The 20,885-nt window shown below is 38.0% G+C and overlaps 1 protein-coding gene across 18 annotated transcripts in view; it reads right to left on the reverse strand.

The window, feature by feature from the left end:
- LOC103673262 (ABI family member 3 binding protein) overlaps window positions 1-20,885 on the reverse strand; it is a 231,995-nt gene that overhangs the window by 26,261 nt on the left and 184,849 nt on the right. For all 18 annotated transcript variants that reach the window (XM_040621162.1, XM_008702020.2, XM_008702019.2 and 15 more), the window contains 5 exons: window positions 15,407-15,484; window positions 13,621-13,725; window positions 12,172-12,300; window positions 11,465-11,533; window positions 2,022-2,231 (listed from right to left, as the gene is read on the reverse strand). In XM_040621162.1, the coding sequence (XP_040477096.1) occupies window positions 2,022-2,231; window positions 11,465-11,533; window positions 12,172-12,300; window positions 13,621-13,725; window positions 15,407-15,484 (591 nt within the window). The remainder of the gene's footprint in view (window positions 1-2,021; window positions 2,232-11,464; window positions 11,534-12,171; window positions 12,301-13,620; window positions 13,726-15,406; window positions 15,485-20,885) is intronic.

Below are 20,885 nucleotides of genomic sequence, written 5' to 3' on the forward strand. Positions count from 1 at the left end.
TATAGTACGCAGCCAGTCTGGGATTTAAATCTATGCTGGCACGCTCTTGGCATATCACAAAGCAGCACCTCATAACTTAAAATTCTTCAAGGACCCAGGCTATGGCCAATTTCTTAGGTGTATCTATTTCACTTTAGTGTAGAAGGGACATATAGAAGCAACCAAATTTCAGCGTATTTATTACAGGTAATATGTGCCTGTCAATTAAAAGACAGATTACTGACAGAAGCCAACTTGGGGAGTAAAGAATATGTTTCACTCTCTTTTTGTTATCCTTCTCAATCCTTTCTTATAAAACTATTTCCAGTGATTTGAGAACTAACCTCTGTATTATCTGAGCTGCTGGTTTCTAAAAGATTACATCTGAAATCAAGTGGTATTTAATAAAACACTAAAAATAAACAACAGTGCAAAAAATAGAATAGAACAATAGGATTTATGGTCCAACATTTAAATACAGACTAGGTAATGATTAAATATGGACTTATTTCTATCTAGAAAATATTGTAGCTAAAGAGATATGGTCCTTATCCATGAAAATTGTTATCATAAGTCCAGTATCTTGTCAAAGATCTTAAGCAGCCCATTAACATTTTGTAACAATGTTATAAATGTAATTGGTTAGATGGATAAACTATACTCGTTATTTTTGGAGATTACAAGTTTCTACAATTAAAAAAAGTTACATGATGAACCGGAAAGGAAAATCCTTTTGCCTTTAAAAAGTTAAATCAGATATTGAGACACCAAAGGGAATACGTATTAGATTATTAGATATATTAACCAATTCCAACTTGATGTCCCTCAACTTTAAGGCTAATGAAAGTTTATAGATCATTGGGTTTTATGATAACTAAGCCTCAGCCCGTCATGAGAACTCCTCCTTATTAGCACAGTTTATATGAATTGGGAGTTTTGGGCTTTTAATCGATGTAGATAATCAATGCTTAGAGATTGTATTTTAGATATTGGGATGGTAGGACCTACTGGCATAGTCCCAAGTAAAGAAGCAGGACTAGGCAAATCCCCAGGAAATATGAGCAATGACTGGTTCTTTCTTAAAACAAAGGCAAGGTCTGCATGAAAAATGAAATTCACAAAATATGGCTTAAAAAAAAAAGCCAGCCAAGCAAAAATAGGCTGTTTATAGCAGAAGTTGCCCAGACCAAACAGTTTTGTCTGAGGAGAAGTAACTGCTGCTTTCTCCTTTATTCACAGGAAAAAAATTTTTTTTTTTTTTTTTGTCAGATGCTGAATCTCACACTCCCTACTTCCCTTGTGTAACCCCTATCCATCCTGACAGCCTCTCAGTGGACCCCTCCAAACCCCATCTACTCATCCCAGGCATGGCAGGACATGGACAGCAGCGGCTTTGTATAATATCCCACTATTTGCTGTATTCCTCTAGCTGATTCAGCCTCTTAGTCTTTTCTTCCTCCTCTCTAGTTTGACTAACCTGTTCACTATGAAGGAATAAATTCCCATATAATAAATTCAAAGAGTGAATTTTATTTTTCACAGTCATTTTTAGAGGGATTAGGTGAGTGACAGAGAATTAAAGTTTCCTGAGGTGAGCAGAAAATTGACTAGGATTAGAATTCTAAAAAAAAATTCTCCTAAAATAATTGAAGAACTTTTAGCCCACGGGAAACCTCTAGATCAATCTAGAAATTGGGTTGGTGAAATGAAAACTGGTTTAAATATCATCAGCACTGCCAACTTCTCCTATGTTATCTGTAATTTTCTTGATAATGGAAAGATCAGATCTACCTTTATACTGTGAAAAAGAGTTCTGAGAGGAAATGGAAGGGATGCAACCTAAAGAGATCTGTTAAATTAACAGGAAGCCCATCACCAGGACACGGATGATGTTTTCCCATCATATGACACTTTTGGCAATACAACTCTGCTAGGACTTACGACCCTTAAGATATACCTCATAGGACACAGTTTGACCCAGGTACCACATTCACATATCAATGATTCCCATCAGATTACCAGTCCTCATGCCATGATCTTACCAGTGACAGTATCATTTAGTGGCTTATCCCAGTCCAGGATGACAAATGAGGGACACCCTTCCACAGTGACCACAGTGAGGTTAGTGGGTGGGTTCTGCGGTGGGCTGGTGGCATTTCCCTCAGCGGCATCCTCTTTGGGGAACCGTTTGACAGAATCAGTGATGGAGCAGGGCCTGTTGTCAGGTTTTTGGATGTATCGCACATGAGGACCTAAGAGAGAGAGGACACTGACATTTAGCCTTGTTTGAGCTTGTAGAGAAGGTGGAGGTAGACTCATATATATTTCTCTGTTTGAGGACATTTGGTCTCACATTATAAGCAGATAGATGAAAGCAGTGATGTGGGTTGTTCAAACTTGTGAAAATCTAGAATTCCTGTCTCTGGGATACCTGATATGGATGTTGTAGATGGTTTACTTTTCTAAATAGGTTTAACTTATGCTAATATCCAAAAGTAATTTGTCCCCCTGAGCATGTTTTAAACTGCATAATTGATGGGGCAGATTTCCACTGTACTCAAGAAGGTGTTGCCTTAGTAGTGGGGAATAATTAGCCCTACACTAAACAAGTTCTGGTCTCACCTAACAAATCTTAAAAGCCAGACTCAAAAGGGTAAAGTGATTTCAAGTAATTTAACTACAGCCATCAAAATTCAAGAATATTTTATAATAAAAAACATCCAGCAACATGATGAGATAACAGGAAAATATTACCCATAATGAGGAGAAAAACAAATCATTTGAAATCAAATCTAGAACTTGCATGGATGTTAGTCACCAGGCAAGGACAGTAAAACAGTTATCATTATAATCCACATGGTCAAAAAATTGAAAGATATAAAAAAGACCCAAATAAAATTTCTAGAGGTGAAAAATAAAATGCATAAGATGCAAAACACACAGGATGTTGGTAGTACAGATACGATATTGGAAAAAAAGATAGCGAACTTGAAGACATAGCAATAAAAACGACCCAAAATATAACTGGAGAGAAAAAAAGAATTAAAAATAATGAAAAGAGCATCAGTGAGTTGTGGGACAACTTCAGGAAGTATAATATACACATAATTTTAGTATCTCAATAGAGAAGAGGCAGAAAAAATATTTGAAGAAATAACAGTCAAAAAATTTCCAAATCTGGTTTCTATCATCTATGGAAAATAAGAACTAGGAAGATCGGTAGGGGAAGAAAGGGATAAAGAAAGGGGGGGTAATCAGAAGGGGGAATGAAGCATGAGAGACTATGGACTCTGAGAAACAAACTGAGGGCTTCAGAGGGGAGCGGGGTGGGGGAATGGGATAGACTGGTGATGGGTAGTAAGGAGGGCACGTATTGCATGGTGCACTGGGTGTTATATGCAACTAAGGAATCATCAAACTTTACATCAAAAACCAGGGATGTACTGTATGGTGACTAACATAATATGATAAAAAAATATTATAAAAAAAGTTAAAATAATTAAAAAAAATTTCAAAATCTGATAAATCTCTAAACCCACAGATACAAAAAGCTCAAAGAAACCTAAGCAAAATAAACATGAGGAAACTACACCAATATAATTAAGTTTCTCAAAACCAATGATAAGGAGAAAACCTTTTAAAGGAGGCAGAAAAGGAAAGACGCATCGTATATAGAACAGCACAGGTAAGGACTATGGCAGATCTCTCATTGTAAAGAATGTGAGTGAGAAGGTAGTGGAGCAACATCTTTAAATCCTGGGGGAACAAAACCCTTATCATCTAGGATTTTATAACTAGTGAAAAAAATTTTTTAAGTGAAATACCTTTTAGACATACAAAAGCTGACAGAATTCGGAACTAGCAGACCCACACTACAAGAACGGTTAAAGGACGTTCAGGCAGAAGGAGAATGATGTCAGATGGAAATATGGATCCACACAAAGGGACAAAGAGTGCTGAAAATAGTAACTATATAGGTAAATATGCACAGCATTTTATTATTAATTCCTTCTAAAAGATAATTTACTATTTAAACATAAAAAGTAACAATTTAGTGTGATGTATTAACACGTAAAAGTAAAATGTATAACAACAATAGGCCAGGAGAAGAGAAAACTTGCTGTACTAACATAAGCATAACTAACATAAGAACAGAAGGTTCTTGCACTATTTGTGAAGTTGCAGAGTATCACTGGAAGGTAGATAAAGTTAAGATAAGGTAGGTAAGTTAAAGATGCATACTATAAACCCCAAAGCAACCACTAGAATAACAAAATAAAGAGTTACAGTTAGTAAGACAACTAAAGAGAGAAAAAAGAATCATAATAATACTCAGTCTCCAGAAATAAATCCACACCTACATTTCAATTAGTCTATGACAAAGGAGGCGAGAATACACAATAGGGAAGACAGTCTCTTCAATAAATGGTGCTGGGCAAACTAGACAGCTACTTGCAAAAGAATGAAACTAGACCACTTGCTTACACCATACACAAAAATAAACTCAAAGTGGATTAAAGACCTAAATGTGAGATCTGAAACCATAAAAACCGTAAAACTCCTAGAAGAAAACAGGCAATAATTTCTTTGACATCAGCCTTAGCAACATTTTTCTAGACATGTCTCCTCAGACAAGTTAAACAAAAACAAAAACAATCAGGACTACATCAAAGTAAAAAACTTTTGCACAAAGAAATTATCAACAAAACAAAAAGGCAACCTACTGAAATGGGAGAAGATACTTGCAAATGGTATATCTGATAAGGGTTTAATATCCAAAATATATAAAGACTTTATACAACTCGACATCAAAACCCACAAATACTCCAATTAAAAAATGGACACAAGAGGGGCACCTGGGTGGCTCAGTCATTAAGCGTCTGCCTTTGGCTCAGGTCATGATCCCAGGGTCCTGGGATGGAGCCTCGCATTGGGCTCCCTGCCTGGAGGGAAGCCTGCTTCTCCCTCTCCCACTCCCCCTGCTGGTGTTCCCTCTCTCACTGTGTCTCTCTCTGTCCAATAAAAAAATAAAATCTTAAAAAAAAAAAAAATGGACACAAGACCTGAATGGACATTTTTCCAAGGGAAGTCATTGAAATGGCCAACAGACACATGAAAAGATACTCAGCAACGCTAATCATCAGGGAAATGCAAATCTAACCTACAGTTAGCTATCACCTTACACCTGTCAGAATAGCTAGAGTCAAAAAAACAAGAAATAAGTGTTGTAGAGAATGTGGAGAAAACCCTTGTGCCCTACTGGTAGGAATGTAAATTTGTGAGCTGCTGTGGAAAACAGTATGGAGTTTCCTCAAAAAATTAAAAACAGAAATACTGTATGATCCAGTAATTCCACTACTATGTATTTATCCAAGGAAAATGAAAGCACTAATTTGAAAAGATATAGGCAACCCTATGTTTATTGCTGCATTATTTACAATAGCTAAGATATGGAGACGACCCAAGTGTCCACTGATAAATGAATGGATAAAGAAAAATGGTACATATATACAATGGAATATTCCTCAGCCATAAAAAAGAATGAGATCTTGCCATTTGCAACAACATAGATAGACCTAGAGAGTATTATGCTAAGTGAAGTAAGTCAGACTGAGAAAGACAAGTACTGTATGATTTCACTTATATGTAGAATCTAAAAAAACAAAACAAAACAACCCCACACAAATGAACAAACCAACAAAAAGCAGAAACAAATCCATAAATACAGAAAACAAACTGATGGTTGTCAGAGGGGAGGTGGTGGGAGGATGGGCAAAATGGATGAAGGGGAGTGGGAAATACATGCCTCCTGTTACAGAATGAATACAACATGGGGATAAAAGGTCCAGCATAGGGAATATAGTCAATGGCATTGTAATAATGTTGTATGGTGACAGATGGTAACTACATTTGTAGTGAACACAACATAATGTATAGAAAAGTTGAATCACTATGTTGGCACACCTGAAACTAATGTAAGACTGTGTGTCAACTATACTTCAACTAGAAAAAAAAAAAAAATCTAAAGGCAGCCTGGAAAAGAGGGAAAAGGGAACAAAGCATAGAGGGGACAAATAGAAAACAAATAGCAAGATGAGATAGATTTAAACCTAATTATATCATTGGTCATGTTAAATATAAGGTTCTAAACACCTAAAATAAAGTGAAGAGATTATTAGATAGGATAACAAAGCAAGAACCAACTATATGATGCCTATGAAAAATACACTTTAAATATACAGAGACTAACAGATTAAAACTAAAAGGATGAAAAGAAGAGATACATGGTAACACTTATCAAAAGAAAGCTTGAGTGGATATCTAATATCAACAAATTAGATTTCAGAGCAAATAGTATGACCATAAACAGAAAAGATAATTTTATAATGAAAAAGGATCAATTCATCAGTTTATTAGAATCCTAAGCAATTTAAGTCTATATCTAAGTACAGACCTTTAATATACATATAGCAAAAGCTGACAGAAATGTAAGTAGGAATAAATCCACAATTATAGCCAGAGATTTCAATTTCTTCTGTCTTTAATTGATAGAACAGGTAGACAGAAAAAAATCACTGAATATATAAAAGAATTGCACAATACAACCAACCAATTTGACCTAATTGACATTTATAGAACACTTGTTATGTAAATTGTTTCCCTAAAATTCTTGTGTTGAGGCCCTAACTCCCAATGCGACTTTATTTGGAGTTAGGGTCTTTATAGTTGTAAATGAGGTTAAATGAGGTCGTAAGGGTGGGATTCTAATCCACGGTGACTGGTGTCCTTAATAAGAGGAAGAGACACCAAGGATGTGTGCACCCGCAGGAAAGGCCATATGAGGACAGAGTGAGAAGGTGGCCATCTGCAATCCAAGGAAAGAGGCCACAAAAGAACTGAAACCTGATGATACCTTGATTTCAGACTTCTGACTTCCAGAACCATGAGAAAATAAATTTCTGTTGTTTAAACCACCACGTTTATGGCATTTTGTTATGGCAGCCCTAGCAAACAAACACAACATTCCTCTTACGAATAGAATATTTAGAAAGAAAGAAAGAAAGAAAGAAAGAAAGAAAGAAAGAAAGAAAGAAAGAAAGAAAGAAAGAAAGAAAGAAAGAAATCTTGCCATTTGCAATGACGTGGATGGAACCAGAGGATATTAGGCTAAGAAATAAGTCAATCAAAGAAAGACAATTATCATATGATCTCACTCATATGTGGAATTTAAGAAACAAAACAGGATCATAGGGGAAGAGAGGAAAAAATGAAACAAGATGAAACCAGAGAGGGAGACAAACCATAAAAGACTTTTTTTTTTAATGTTTTTTTTTTATTACGTTAGTCACCATACAGTACATCCCCGGTTTCCAATGTAAAGTTCAATGATTCATTAGTTGCGTATAACACCCAGTGCACCATGCAATATGTGCCCTCCTTACTACCCATCACTGGTCTTAGGAAACAAACTGAAGGTTGCTGGAGGGGAGGAGGGTGGAGGGATGGGGTAACAGGGTGACAGACATTGGGGAGGGTATGTGTTGTAATGAGCACTGGGTATTATATAAGATTGATGAATCACAGACCTGTACCCCTGAAACAAATAATACATTTATGTTAATTGATATTTAAAAAAATAGCAGAATACACATTCTTTTCAAGTACACACAGAACATACACTAAGATAGACCATATTCTGGGCCATAAAAAAATCTCAAGTTTAAAAGGATTTAAGTATCTGACAGAGTATGTAATAACAATGGAGTTATATTCAAATCAGTAACAGAATAATCTCTAGAAAATCTTAAAATATTTAGAAATTAAATTACATCTAAATAATGAGTCAAAGAACAAATCAAAAGGGAAATTTAAAAGTATTCTGAAATGAGTAAAAATGAATATACAACATATCAAAAATTTTTGGATGCTGCTTAAATAATATCTAGGGAAAAATTTGTAGCAGTAAAAGCCATATTCAAGAAGAGAGGAATCAAATCAATGAGCACATATTTTACCTTAAGGAATTAGAAGAGCAAATTAAACCACATTAAGCAGAAGGAAAAAATAATAAAAATCAGAGTTAAATAGACAAAATCAATGAAATGAAAAGTTGATTTTTTCAGAAGATCAAAAAAATTAATAAACTTACAGCCAGACTGCTTAGGCAAAAGAGAAAAATGACACATATTATCATTAACAGGAATGAGAGAGGTGACATTACTACAGATTCTACAGATATTATAATAATAAGAGAATATTAAGAACAACTTTATGTCAATAAATTTGACATCTTGGATGAAATGGACTAATAAATTGAAAGATAAAAATTACCAAAACTCACTAGGGAAGAAAAAATACTCTTCTTCTCTACTAACATTTAGGGAAGAAGCCATACCAATTCTAAACTCTTCCAGGAAACTGAGGAGGAGAGTTCAGCATTATTCTGAGACTAAAACTTGACTTAGACATTATAAAAAAAAAAAAAGAAAAGAAAACTCCAGACCAATATCCTTCACTCAATATAATTCTAAACAAAATTTTACCAATTTAAATTCAACAATGTATTAAAATGAAAATACCTTATGACCTAGTGGAATTTGTCTCTGGAATGAAAAGCTAAAAACTGAAAAACAATTCATTATATTAACAAACTAATAAAAACATAATCATCTTCATAAAGGCAGAAAAATCATTAGACATAATCTAGCACTCATTTCTGATAACGGTTACAACTAAAGTAGACATAGAAGGGAATTTTCTCAACCCAATAAAGGGCATCTATGAAAAACCTACAAGGTAACATCATACTTAATACATTCAGGTGAGATCTGAATGTTTTTCCCATAAGATCAGGAATAAGAAAAGGAGATCCATCCTCACTGTATCTATTCAATATTTTACTGGAGGTTCCTGCTAGTACAATAAGGCAAGAAAAAAGGCACCCAAATTATAAAGAAAGAAATAAAACTTTACTCTCAGATGGCATGATTCTGTATGTAAAAAATCCAATGGATCTACATAAAAGTTACTGAATTTTGCAAGGTTGAAGGACATAAGTACAAAATTTTTTCTATATATTGGCAATGAATAATTGGAAATTGAGATAAAAAATACTATTTTTATGGTTTTCTGTACACTGAAAACTAAAAAACATTGGTGAGAGAAACTGAAGACCCAAATAAATGGTAAAATATACCACTGTTCATAGGTAGGAAGACTTAACTGTTGTATAGCTGTCAGTTTTTCCCAATTGACCTATAGATTCAATACAATTCTAATAAAAGTATAACCAGGCTATTTTTTAGACATTGATAAGCTGATTCTAAAATTCAGATGTAGATACAGAGGACCCAGAATCATCAATATAATACCAATAACACAGTAACAGGTGGTATTGATGTAAAGGCATAAATAGATCAATGGAACAGAGAGCTAAAACAGGTCCACACGTATATATGGACAATTCATTTTTTACAAAGGTACAAATGAAATTTAGTGGAAAGAATAGTTTTTTCAACAAATGATGCTGGAAAAATTTTACATCCATAGGGAAACTGATTTTTTTCATACTTTGTATCATATACAAAATTTGACACAATGTGGATCATAGACCTAAATATAAAAGTAGAAAACTTCTAGAAGGAAACAGCAGAGAAACTTCTAGAAGGAAATGGAAAAGGTCTCTATGACCTCTGAATGGTCAATGATTTCTTAAATACAATATCAAAATAGTGTATATAAAAAATCAAATTAATAAACTGAGATTTATTAAAATTAAAAAACAGAAGACACACACTGGGAGAAGATATTTATTAAAGCATATACCTGAATAAGGTCTTCTACCAAAAAATACAAAGAATCTCAGGTAGCCTGGGTGGCTCAGTCAGTTAAGCATCCTAGTCTTGATTTTCACTCAGGTCATGATCTTGGGGTCCAGGGATCAAGCCCTGCATGGGGCTCTGCATGCAGTGGGGAGTCTGCTTGAGGATTCTTTCCTTCTCCCTCTGCCCCTCCCCCTGCTCATGTGCACGCTGTCTCTCTCTTTAAAATCAATCAACCAACCACCCAACCAACCAACCTTTAAGGATTCTCAAACTCAACAGTAAGAAAACAAGCAATACCATAAAAAAATGGACAAAAAATTTGGACACACCAAAACAGGTGGCTGATAAGGATGCGAATAGATGCTCAGCATCCTTAGTCATTAGAGATATGCAAAGAAAAATCACAATCCGATTCTACTACACACCTATTACAACGATTAAAACGGAAAATACTGACCATACTAAGTGTCAGCAAAGATGTGGAGGAACTAGAACTCTCAGTCACTGCTGACTGAAAGGCTGACTGAAAGTACAACTACTGTGGAAAACAGTTTGTAGTTTCTTAAAATGTTAAATATACACTCATATGATCTAGCCACTGCTCTTGTATTTGTCCAAAGGGATTTGTCCAAAAGGAATGAAGGCATATGTCTATATAAACACTTGTACATGAATGGTCATAGCAGCTTCATTGGTAATGTAAAAAAAAAATTAGAAAAAACCCAAATGTCATAAATAGGTTTAATAATTATATATCCATATACTAGAATACCAGTCAGCAATAAAAGAAGTGAACTATTGATACATGTTGTAACATGAATGAGTCTTAAAATAATTATGCTGAGTGAAAGAAACCAGACCAAAAAAAGTTCATACTATATCTTTTCATGTGCATAAAAATCCACAAAATGCATAGATATTTATAGTAAAGCAGATCTGTGGTTATCTAGGAACTAGAGATTTGGTGGGAGGAGTGGGATGGAGGGATTGTAAAAGTACACGATGACACTTTTGGAGGTGGGGTATGTATTTATTATCCTGATGTGATTGTGATGTGGTTCATGTGTGATTGTGATTGTGATGGGTTCATGGGTGTGTACATATGTCAAGATTTATCAAATTCTACACTTTAGAAAAAAAATATTACGAAAAGGAAATACTGGGCTCTGTATCATAGCTCTCTCACTGTGTGGATTTGACACTGTTCAGAAATATTCTCTATACCCATGGAAGGAGCACACTTCCCCTATCTTTATCTGAGGTCAGCTATGTCTTTCTTTGGCCAATGGATATTGGCAGGTACAAAACAAGGAAGAGCTTGTTGTGTTTTTGAACTCCCCACTCTTGACTTTGTATTGTCATTAAAATGGCTCGTCCTAAGTCACTGTTGGTCCTTCATCCTGAGCACCAGAATGAAAAACCATGGAGCGCAGCTGAGCCCAAGCCACAGGAGGCCCAGCTGTACCTGCTGCCAGAAGCAGAACCACCCAGTCAAGCACAACCTAGATCAGCTGACCCTCAGGTGACTTGGAAACACATGAGAAATAAATCCTTATTAGACTATGCTACTTAGATTTCGCAGTTATTACTGCAGTTATTAATTGGTATTTCCACCAAAGACAGCCTTGCTAAAATTGAGATTTGGAGCCAATCATACATACCTTTGAATCTGGGCTTCCCAAGAGGATCAGTTTCTCTTGTTGGAATTGAGCTAAAGTCAGTTATATTACCTGAGAATAGAAGATAATAAATTATTTTAGCAAAATATAAAAAACCTTCTCAATAAAATGAAAAAGTATTAAAAACTATAAATACTTGATATGCCTCCTGGTCAGTTGCTTATTCTGTTATTATAATTATACATACTAGCCACAATAAAAGGCCTTTAATTGTGTCCTGCTGCAGGTGTTCTGAGTATACTAAATAATGATTTGAAGATTAAAGCAGGCAATACTCATTAATAAATTAATATACGTATGACTTATTTTTTAATTAGGTTCCACACCCAACGGGGGGTTTGAACTCATGACCCTGAGATCAAGAGTGGCATGCTCTCCAGCCAGGCACCCCAAGATATGTATGACTAATAATGACATCTGATTTAGTGAGAAGCACTGAGTAATCTAGATCTTTTCAGGAAGACTTCTCTAAAAATCTTGGGTACTTTCTTCTCTGTCTATGAAGGGAAGGACCATATTCTATCTCAAAGTTTTAAATATGAGTATAATTTCAAAATGTAAAAAGACTCCTATTAATCCTAAAATTGAATAAAACAGATAATCCAGAACTGATACTCTTTCCCCCCTAACTTGAAATCTTTTGGTACTTCATGGCTAAGCATGCAGTGTGAAGTGACTGACATACTAACCAAGATCTTCTCCTGAGGCAGGAGCTGTTGGATGCTTTTCATCGGTCTCTGTTCTCTCTGAAGGGGCTTCAGTAGGCCTGAGTGTGGCCCTTGGGGGTGGAGAAGTTACTCGGCCCGATGAAATGATTCCTGTAACGTAGAGCCAAAGTAGTCAGGCTTTATAGGAGCTCTGCCAAGTTCCCCTTTTATTTATTCCATAAATATTTATTCAGCACTTACACTATATGCCAGGCTTGGAGAGAAAACAAAACCTGTGTCTTTGATCGAAATAGATGTGTGAGCCAAATATATTGAAGCATTACAGAAATTGTGAAAGAACTGGATAAGGTCACAGAGAAAGTAAGAAAGAGTAGTAATGTCTATGGAGAAAGATGAAGGGTGGGTGAGGGGAGGGTAGGAACGTCTTCACAGAGGTTGTGCCAATAAAGAAGTGAAATAATCAGCAGGTAGGTATGACAGCCATATTCTGGGCAGAGGTTGTAGGAAGAACCAAGCCAGGGAAGCATGAAACTACTTGGTGCGTTTAACTTGACCGTGTGAGAGCCAAGAGTACTTTGAGGTGCCATGAAAGCTGACTGTGGAAGGACAGGAAAGGCCTGATCATGAAGGGCCTTCCATACTGTCGATTTGGACATTGTTTTTAGGTGACAAGGACCCACTGAAAGATTTTCACTAGGAAGTCATAAGACGAGATGAGAAGGGGATGAATGGTCGGGGTGCGAGCCTGGTAGCCAAGAGGGAAGTCAAGAGCCGAAAGCAGGGGTAGCAGGCGAAGGCAGAGCCGGTGAACCACGTATGAAGTGGCGGGATTAGATGGAAGGCGTTTTACAGGAAAGCTATCAAGGAGGTGCAATGGCTTGACCTGGAGAGTAACTGGCAGGCATGGATCATGGCTGGAGAAGAAGGAAAAAGATGCTTAATGTAGTATCTGTTCTGTTGACTTCTACAATATATTCCTGCCCTGTCGCACAGCCTGGAGCGGCTAATGTTCTAGCCCTCAGGCTCTCCCGCAGTACCCCAATACTGGGGCCAGCATGACGGCTGGTGAACAGGGGAGCTCTCAATGAGATGTCAGGATTTCATTTCAGGACATCATGATAAAGAGACAACAGGACATCACATTTTCCATTACCCCTGGCAGGCTGGCAACGCACAGTGCCTTATCCAAAATAAGGCACTTGTCGAAAGGCCTGAGGGAGCTTCTGTGTCACAACATTTAAAAAGCGAACTGGCCTAGATGCACAGGGATGGCTTCTGGGACCTCACCCCCCGGAATCAGGATAGAAGCCCAGCGTCCAGTGGACTCACGGTGTCCAGTTCTGGGGGCCAACACAGGCACACGTCCCATGCGCCAAGGACTTGTCTATCGCCTGCTAGCACACCAAGAAGGGCTTGTGGTTGTCTAGGCAAGTGAACACCACGGAGGGAGAAGGCACATGGCCGACATACCTGCACTTCCTGGCTTGCCAGTGACATTATTCGGTGGTAAAGGTTTTCTTCGTGGGGGTACAGGTCTAGGAGGCAAGGGTGGGCGGCGAGTGCCTGGGACTGCGCCTATGAGATTATATTACAGATAAAGCTGCCATAAGGATTCATTCTGTAAACATGTCAGGTTTTAAAAAATATAACATTTGATAAGTAGCAATTGGAAGACAGGGGACAGATTCTGTAGAAAAGTGTCTATGAGTAATACATTCTGATATTCCTCTAAATTAATGTTGGTAATATACCCACGAATAATGAAGCCCATTAACATATGGGAAAATATCCTCTAATTATAGGTCCATCTGCTTTTTGAAACTGTACATAGACTTTAACATCTTTAGTTTCTCATATAGGCTCAGCAGTATTTCTGAGTTTCATTGTCCCCCATTGCCTTTCATTTTCAGACTACAATTTCTTATGTCATTTTAGCTTTAAATTGTTAAAGGATATAATTTCTCCTTTGGTGGATGCTCTACCCCACCACCTCAATCTATTATACGATTGTAACTGAACAAACGCTTTCAGAACTTTTCAAAATATTACAACAAAGCAGCCTTGATGGCAGAAGCAGATGTGCCTGTGAAGAGCAGGGTCAGTACGAACAGTTGTGCACTGCACAAGGGCCCTTGGCGAGGGCTATGTGAATGGGAAGTGAAGTTTAACACGCACTCTGCTCACCCATCTGTGAGCCCTGGTGCCAGCCTGCCAGCCTAGAGGAAGGGCACAATTTACTAGAGTCTGCCTAAAGGGCAGAGGGAAGAGATACCTTTATACACTATGCACAAATTATCTTCTCATACTTTGCACAAAGGCTGGCAAGGCTAGAGATGCCTAGAGCAATCCACCTTAATCCAAATTCTAAGTCTTGTGTTATGGCTTAAAAATTCACCTCTTTCTTTGCATAATATGTTGGTTAAAAAGCTTCGAGTAGAAGCCAACAACCTAGGAAAATGCCCTGTGACAAGTACTTCTTGGCAGGCTGGCGAGTGTGCACTCGGACACGTGCAGGGCGGGGAGTGTGGTAGCAGAATACGGGTCTGTAGCCCAGGCGTTAAGACACCAGAGTAGGTTGCATAGCAACCTTTTGAATGGTTCTTGCTCAACGCAAACCTTTCCAAGTCACCAGCTTCGTAATTTTGGCCTATTATATAGAGTACAGTCTTAAACTAGGCACATAAATCCTATCAGGCAAAAGGATATTATAGTAAATTACACAAGAACAGAATTGCAACATGAACACTAGAACCCACAGTGACTCTTCAGCATTTGTCCATTGTGATCCCTCAGAACATTGTACAAAGCGATTCTTGAATTAGTACCCATTACTGGTTCTTATAAATATTTCATGTGTGCACAGAGCACTATTCATTCCCCCAAAGATAATATCTTATTTTTAAATTTTTTTGGAGGGGGGAAGAGATTGAGAGGGAGCATGCACAGGGTGAGGGAGGGGCGGAGGGAGAGAGACTCTTCCGTAGACTCCACACCTGACACCGGACGCGGGCCCCATCTCACGACCCTGAGACTGCGACCTGAGCTGAAATCAAGAATTGGATGCTTAACCAACTGAGCCACCCAGGCGCCCCAAAGATAGTATTTTAGGATGTTTCTCTAGCAGCACCATGCCCTGTTGCCATGGTTTTTTGAGAGCTGTGAGGATGACGCTGTTTTGGCTACAACATGTGACACTGCAGTTACCCCCAAGGAGCACAGTAGAGCAAAGGAAGGGAGCCAGTATCTTAGTTCTTACCTGGTCTTTTTGTGGAGTGGGTAGAGTCCACTGACACATTTTTACCAGCACCTGATGGCTTTGGTGCTTGCTTGACCCCTGTGAGCAGACATAATGGAAGGGAGTAAATAGACAGCAAAAATGTGCTGAATGGTTTTTTCACAGAAACTTGGTAATCAGTGATAATGTGCATTCAATGCGAAACGGTGGCACTGGTGTTTTCGTGCCGCACATTATCTGCATATAGAAAATATTCAAAGCCCCGTATTCAGTAGCTGTAATAGTTTTTCTGAAGAGTTAGTATTTGATTATGGATCATGGTTTTAATTTTCCATGATGCCCACACTGTACTGCCTTCCTGGGTGGTATGGTCTCACCAGGCAGACTTCACATTCAGTGACTGGCCATTTTTTGCCAATATTCATGAGCACATTCTGTGGTTTAAAAAAAGTTTTCCTCCAACCCTCCAATACCCCCTTAAAACCTCTTAAAAATCCAATGTGTTTGGATTTACACTTGGTAAGTTGACTTAAAAAAATATTCCTGGAGAAGCCTTGGCTATCACGCTGGTTAGGCCACAAACCGCATCTGTGCCTTTGAGACTTGTAAATTAGTCCTGGGCGGGCACAGAGCTCCAAATTGCTGTTTGGAAGAAATTGATCTGAAAATTGTTTTGTATGATATTTTATCTCCTAAGTCTCTCAAATATAATCTGGTGGTTATTACTCATTCACCTAAATAGTCATGCTTGGAGCTTGAATATCTGTCCTAAGGAGAGGGGGAGCCAAATTGGGTTTTGTCTTATTTTTTGAATGATTGTGCTTTTACATTATCAAATAATCTTCCCCAATGTCTGACAGTCATCATGAAGAACAGAAACAGACATTATCCATACAGACAAGAATCTTCACTGAGGATCTGACTATAATTCACATACTTAAAAAATAAGAACATTTAATATACTAGTCTATACATTAACAATGACAACCAAAATCAACACCTTGTTTTGAGTATTCACTGTGTTCTAGGGACTATGTAGTGACATTACACACTCAATCTCATTTAATATGCAGGCAGATATATTAAAATAATATAGATTAAAATACAGGAGAAGCTTTGCTTGCCAAAAATCAGATATTAGTGCATTAAGTGATGAAATTAAATTATTATAAATCAACATTTTAATTAACATATAGCATTACAATTATTAACATAATTATTAATACTATAATAATTATAATTAACATTCATATAGAAACGCCAGTATTGCAATCCCATATTCTCTGCTGCTTGGTTAAGAGAGGATATATAAAATCATGGAGAATGTTTGTATGGAGCCATGAATTAAATGTTGCTTATTTGTAGTAGGAAGAATGTGTTTTTGGGGTCAAAGACTATTTTGTGGCTAATGCCACAGGCATGGTGAAAACAAATGGCTCATTAGTTTTCTTCCTGTGCCCACTCTCAGTGTAATGTGGTCAGAGAAAGGACTCATTTGGGTGTTTTGGTTGGAAAAGGACTCATTTGTTCATGGCACAGAGGAATGGAAAGTACTTCCATTTGTGTCACTGGGATAACCTGGCTTGGTGAGCCTGATTTACCACTACTCTTTGAGAGTAAAAAATGTACTGTGTATTCTAGAAGGCTAGTAGACTGTGTGTGCCTTTAGTGATTCTTTGCAGCATTTTCCCAAATCTTTCTAACTGAAAAACAGAAACAAAGCATTTTGGCTCAAAGCACCTTTCACATTCATTGCCTTATTTGATCCGTACAACCCTTCTGTGTGGGAGACACCATCCAGGTCCCAGAGATGAGGAAACCCAAGGCAAGAGAAGATTAGGCAACTCAAAGCTAGGAAGTGTTGGGACTCGACCGACATGTGCCCAGCTTAAAGCCTAGCTCTTAGCCACTAAGTGGTGCAGCACAGCGTACTGTCTTCCTCTTGTCAGCGTCTTGCTTCCATTATTCCTCACAAAGACGCTAAGTGACTTTAGCTTTAGAGTCCTATCTTCTGCCGTTTGGGTGATTTGAGGCATCACCACTGTGTGAGGTCTGAATGGCCCTGGCTGGCAAGCAAAGGTCATCCAACCATGCCACTAGTGTGTGGGACTCAGAGAATTCAGATCCTGACAGTGGACAAATCCTCCAGCCACAGGGGCTAGTGAATTGGAGATACAGGAGAGAATCCAAAATTCTGCAAGACGACTTTATGAGTAAGACCAAAGATACAATTTCCCTGGCTTCATTTCTAATTCAGAAAAAAATCAACAGAAACCAGCTCTTGTGTCACTTTCTGTGTAGGTAGAGAAAGAAGCATCTTACTCTTATGATCCTTCAAGGTAAGTACCCAAATCAATCAGCGGCGAACCTGGACTGTCTTCAGCCTTCCGAAACAGATAAAAGTTGGCAGGGTAGAAAAATGTTGGTAAGAGCCCTGCCAATGGCAGCCATGGGGCTCAGGGAAAGGGCACTGAACTGGGGATAGGGGGAAGAACTCCGGGTCTGGCCATGCCTACACCTTGCTGTGGTTTGCATGTCAGCCAGGCAGCAACGTGAGCACCAGAGCCCAGACACCAGTGAACTTCTTTTGCTCTGAATCAGAGAGCAAGTGAAGGCCAGAGGTAGCAGAGAGGCAACGGGAAGGCAAAGGAAGAAGCCAGGAAGAGAGATATTATGGAGAAAGAATTCTCAGGAATTGGCACTTAATCAGCCAGTCTGGCCCAGGCTGTGACCTGAATTCTTTTTCCCTCAGGCAGGATTAATCAACATATTTTCGAAAGGGCAGAGTTGGCTCTGGAGGCACCAAGTGGAGTTTTAGCATGAGCCCCCAACTGCCATATGGGAGTTCTCCAAAAATCTCTGGATTTACATAATTTACCCCTTACCAATGATTGTCAAAAATGAAGTAATCATTTGAGTATTTTTAACCACGGTAACAAAAATGTCACAAACAAACACAGTAAACTGAAAATCCATTTCCAGATGTACCAGACGCTATTCTCTGTGACCAAAAAGGTGTGGTATTTATGCATGATCAGTCTCTGTGCCTTTGTCTCCAAATCTTAGCACCTTGCTAAAAAGCCAGGAGTGATGAGCCAGCAGACTGGAAGATTTAGCCACGGCCCAGAAAAACACATTGCTCATCTTGGAGGAGTCTGGAGGTTTCTGGTTGTCAAGCACACTCTGTGGGGGCAGTCAAGTGTGGATTCCTCATTAGGAGGCAGAGAGAGGAGTCTCAGGTTCAAGTATTTAACATATCTGCTAAACCACATGTGTCAAGTTGGTTTCCAGACTACATTTTGCCTGAAACATAATGGGCCTTCAATAAATGTTGGTTGGATGAAAGAGTCCCTGTACAGCTCAGCAACTTCCTTCTACAGGGAGAAAGTTGGGAGACTGACCCTTGATAAAAGAAGTTAGCCCACTCTGTGCTGGACAGACAGTAAACATTTTCAGCTTTGTGGACCATACCGTCCCCATCACAACTGTTCCACTCTACCCTTCTATTATGAAAGCAGGCTACGTTTCAACAAAACTTTACTCATGAAAATAGGCAGTGAGCCAGATTTGGCCTGTGGGACTATAGTCTATGTGATCTGGTCCAGGGCATGCTTGTTGCATCTCTGCAGTGTAGACCTGAAGTTGGCTGTAATTTTTAGAACACACCAGTGAAGCTGAAACATATCTCTGGAAAACCTCTAAAAGCAGAGTGCTGGAAAAATGACCTACATATAACCTCAACCTTTGTAGGCTACTTTCGGACTTTGAGGTGGAGGCATATTTATAAATATAGCTAAGAAATGCATATAAAGCTGGGTAAATGTAATGATGTTATGAAATAAGAAACCTAGCTCAAGATGGTTTAAAGAGTCCCAGAGTTTATGGAATCATTGCAAGATTTTTACAGAAGCCTAAATAATCAAAGGTACATAGTTTTGAGGCCTCAGAATCTCTTTTTGAGTCTTCCCAGGGCACAATCTCAAGTGGCCGAAAACCATGAAGAATATGTCCTATAAATCCTAAACACTGCCTGTATCAACTGATTTTTCTTTTTAATGTAAAATACCTGGGCTGAAAATTTCAGCAAGAAGAACTATAGGAAAATGTATGTGAGATGGATGAATAATAAAGATAAATATTCTGGGCAAGATGTCAAAGTTGATTAGGAATCAGTTGACATAGAAATTAAGTCTCATTAAGACTCGATAGAAGCTAGAAGCGAGTGTGGATGAGATAGTGGGACTGGGTGAGAGGAGAAAATAACGGAAATACCTGCATTTCTGGAAATAAGCCAGAACAACACAATGCAGAATCAAAGTAAGGTGGACTCATGTAAGTCAGTGATCTGGAGAGAATAGATTTTTAAGCCATCCTTTTTCTCATGAATTTTTAAAAATCTTATTCCATAAGGAAATAGTCTGAGAGCTATTAAATTTTCCATTCATTATATCCTACATGTCATCTATGATTTCCAATTTTTATACCATTTACTTCCTTTTTTGCTTTATTGCATTGGCTGAATGCTCCACTCCTCTTTTCAGCTAAGTGGTAAAAGTAGGAATCCTGTGCTAAGAGGAGAAAAACATTCAGACTGTCACGGTTAAGTATGATGTTAGTTGTGGGTTTTTCACAGATGTCCTTTATCAGGGTGAGGAGAGTTCCTTCTATTCTTAGTTTTCTGTGAATTTCCATCATGAATGGATTTTGAATTTGTCGAATGTTTGTTTTTTGTATTTACTGAGGTGATGGTATGATTTTTATCCTTTTCTCTGTTAATGTGGTGAATTACACAAATTTGTTTGAATGTTGAACCAATTTTGCATTCCTGAGGCAAATATCATTGGATTGTTAAGTGATACTGTAGCAGACCTGGAGATGTATCACCCTGACCTCCAACCAAAGCTCACTCAGCTGAGGCTGATTCTGAAGGAGCTGAAAGAGGATGCTGTCTGCTGACTTCTTTCCCCACAGACGGGCAGCATTTCCCGAAGGGAAATTCCAACGGACAACAGAACATGTGCAGTGCCTTTGGTTGGGGATAGAAGGAGAACAAGGGAAGCAGAAACTGAGATCAGCTTTGTCTACCTGCGCTCACCAGCCCGTTTCTACTAGCAACCAACTAAATAAAATGAGGAAACTCTGTTAAGAGGATGTCCATCCACAGTTTAGATAGATGAGTTAATACTACAAAGTTGATTTCATCTACACTAAAGGGTCATAGACGTCAGTTTGTGTTACAAGGGACTCTGGAAAAAAATGTGTTTATATTGCAGATAAACTTATAATAATGCTGTTTTTCTTCTGCAATACAATTAGCATGTTCCTAGTGAGAATCAGTACTTGGTTACACTGAAGGTTAATGACTTTCAAGTTTGATCATAGCTACCTGTTCTTTCATTTACTTTGTTGACACAAATGCTTTCTTCTATTTTTACTTCGACAAACTCCAGGGAAATGCTTTGACTATTAACAAGGTGGTTCTGTTCACAGCCAGATTGTT

The sequence above is a fragment of the Ursus maritimus genome, unplaced genomic scaffold, assembly GCF_017311325.1.
Source record: "Ursus maritimus isolate PB19 unplaced genomic scaffold, ASM1731132v1 scaffold_4, whole genome shotgun sequence".
NCBI classification, from domain to species: Eukaryota; Metazoa; Chordata; class Mammalia; order Carnivora; family Ursidae; genus Ursus; species Ursus maritimus.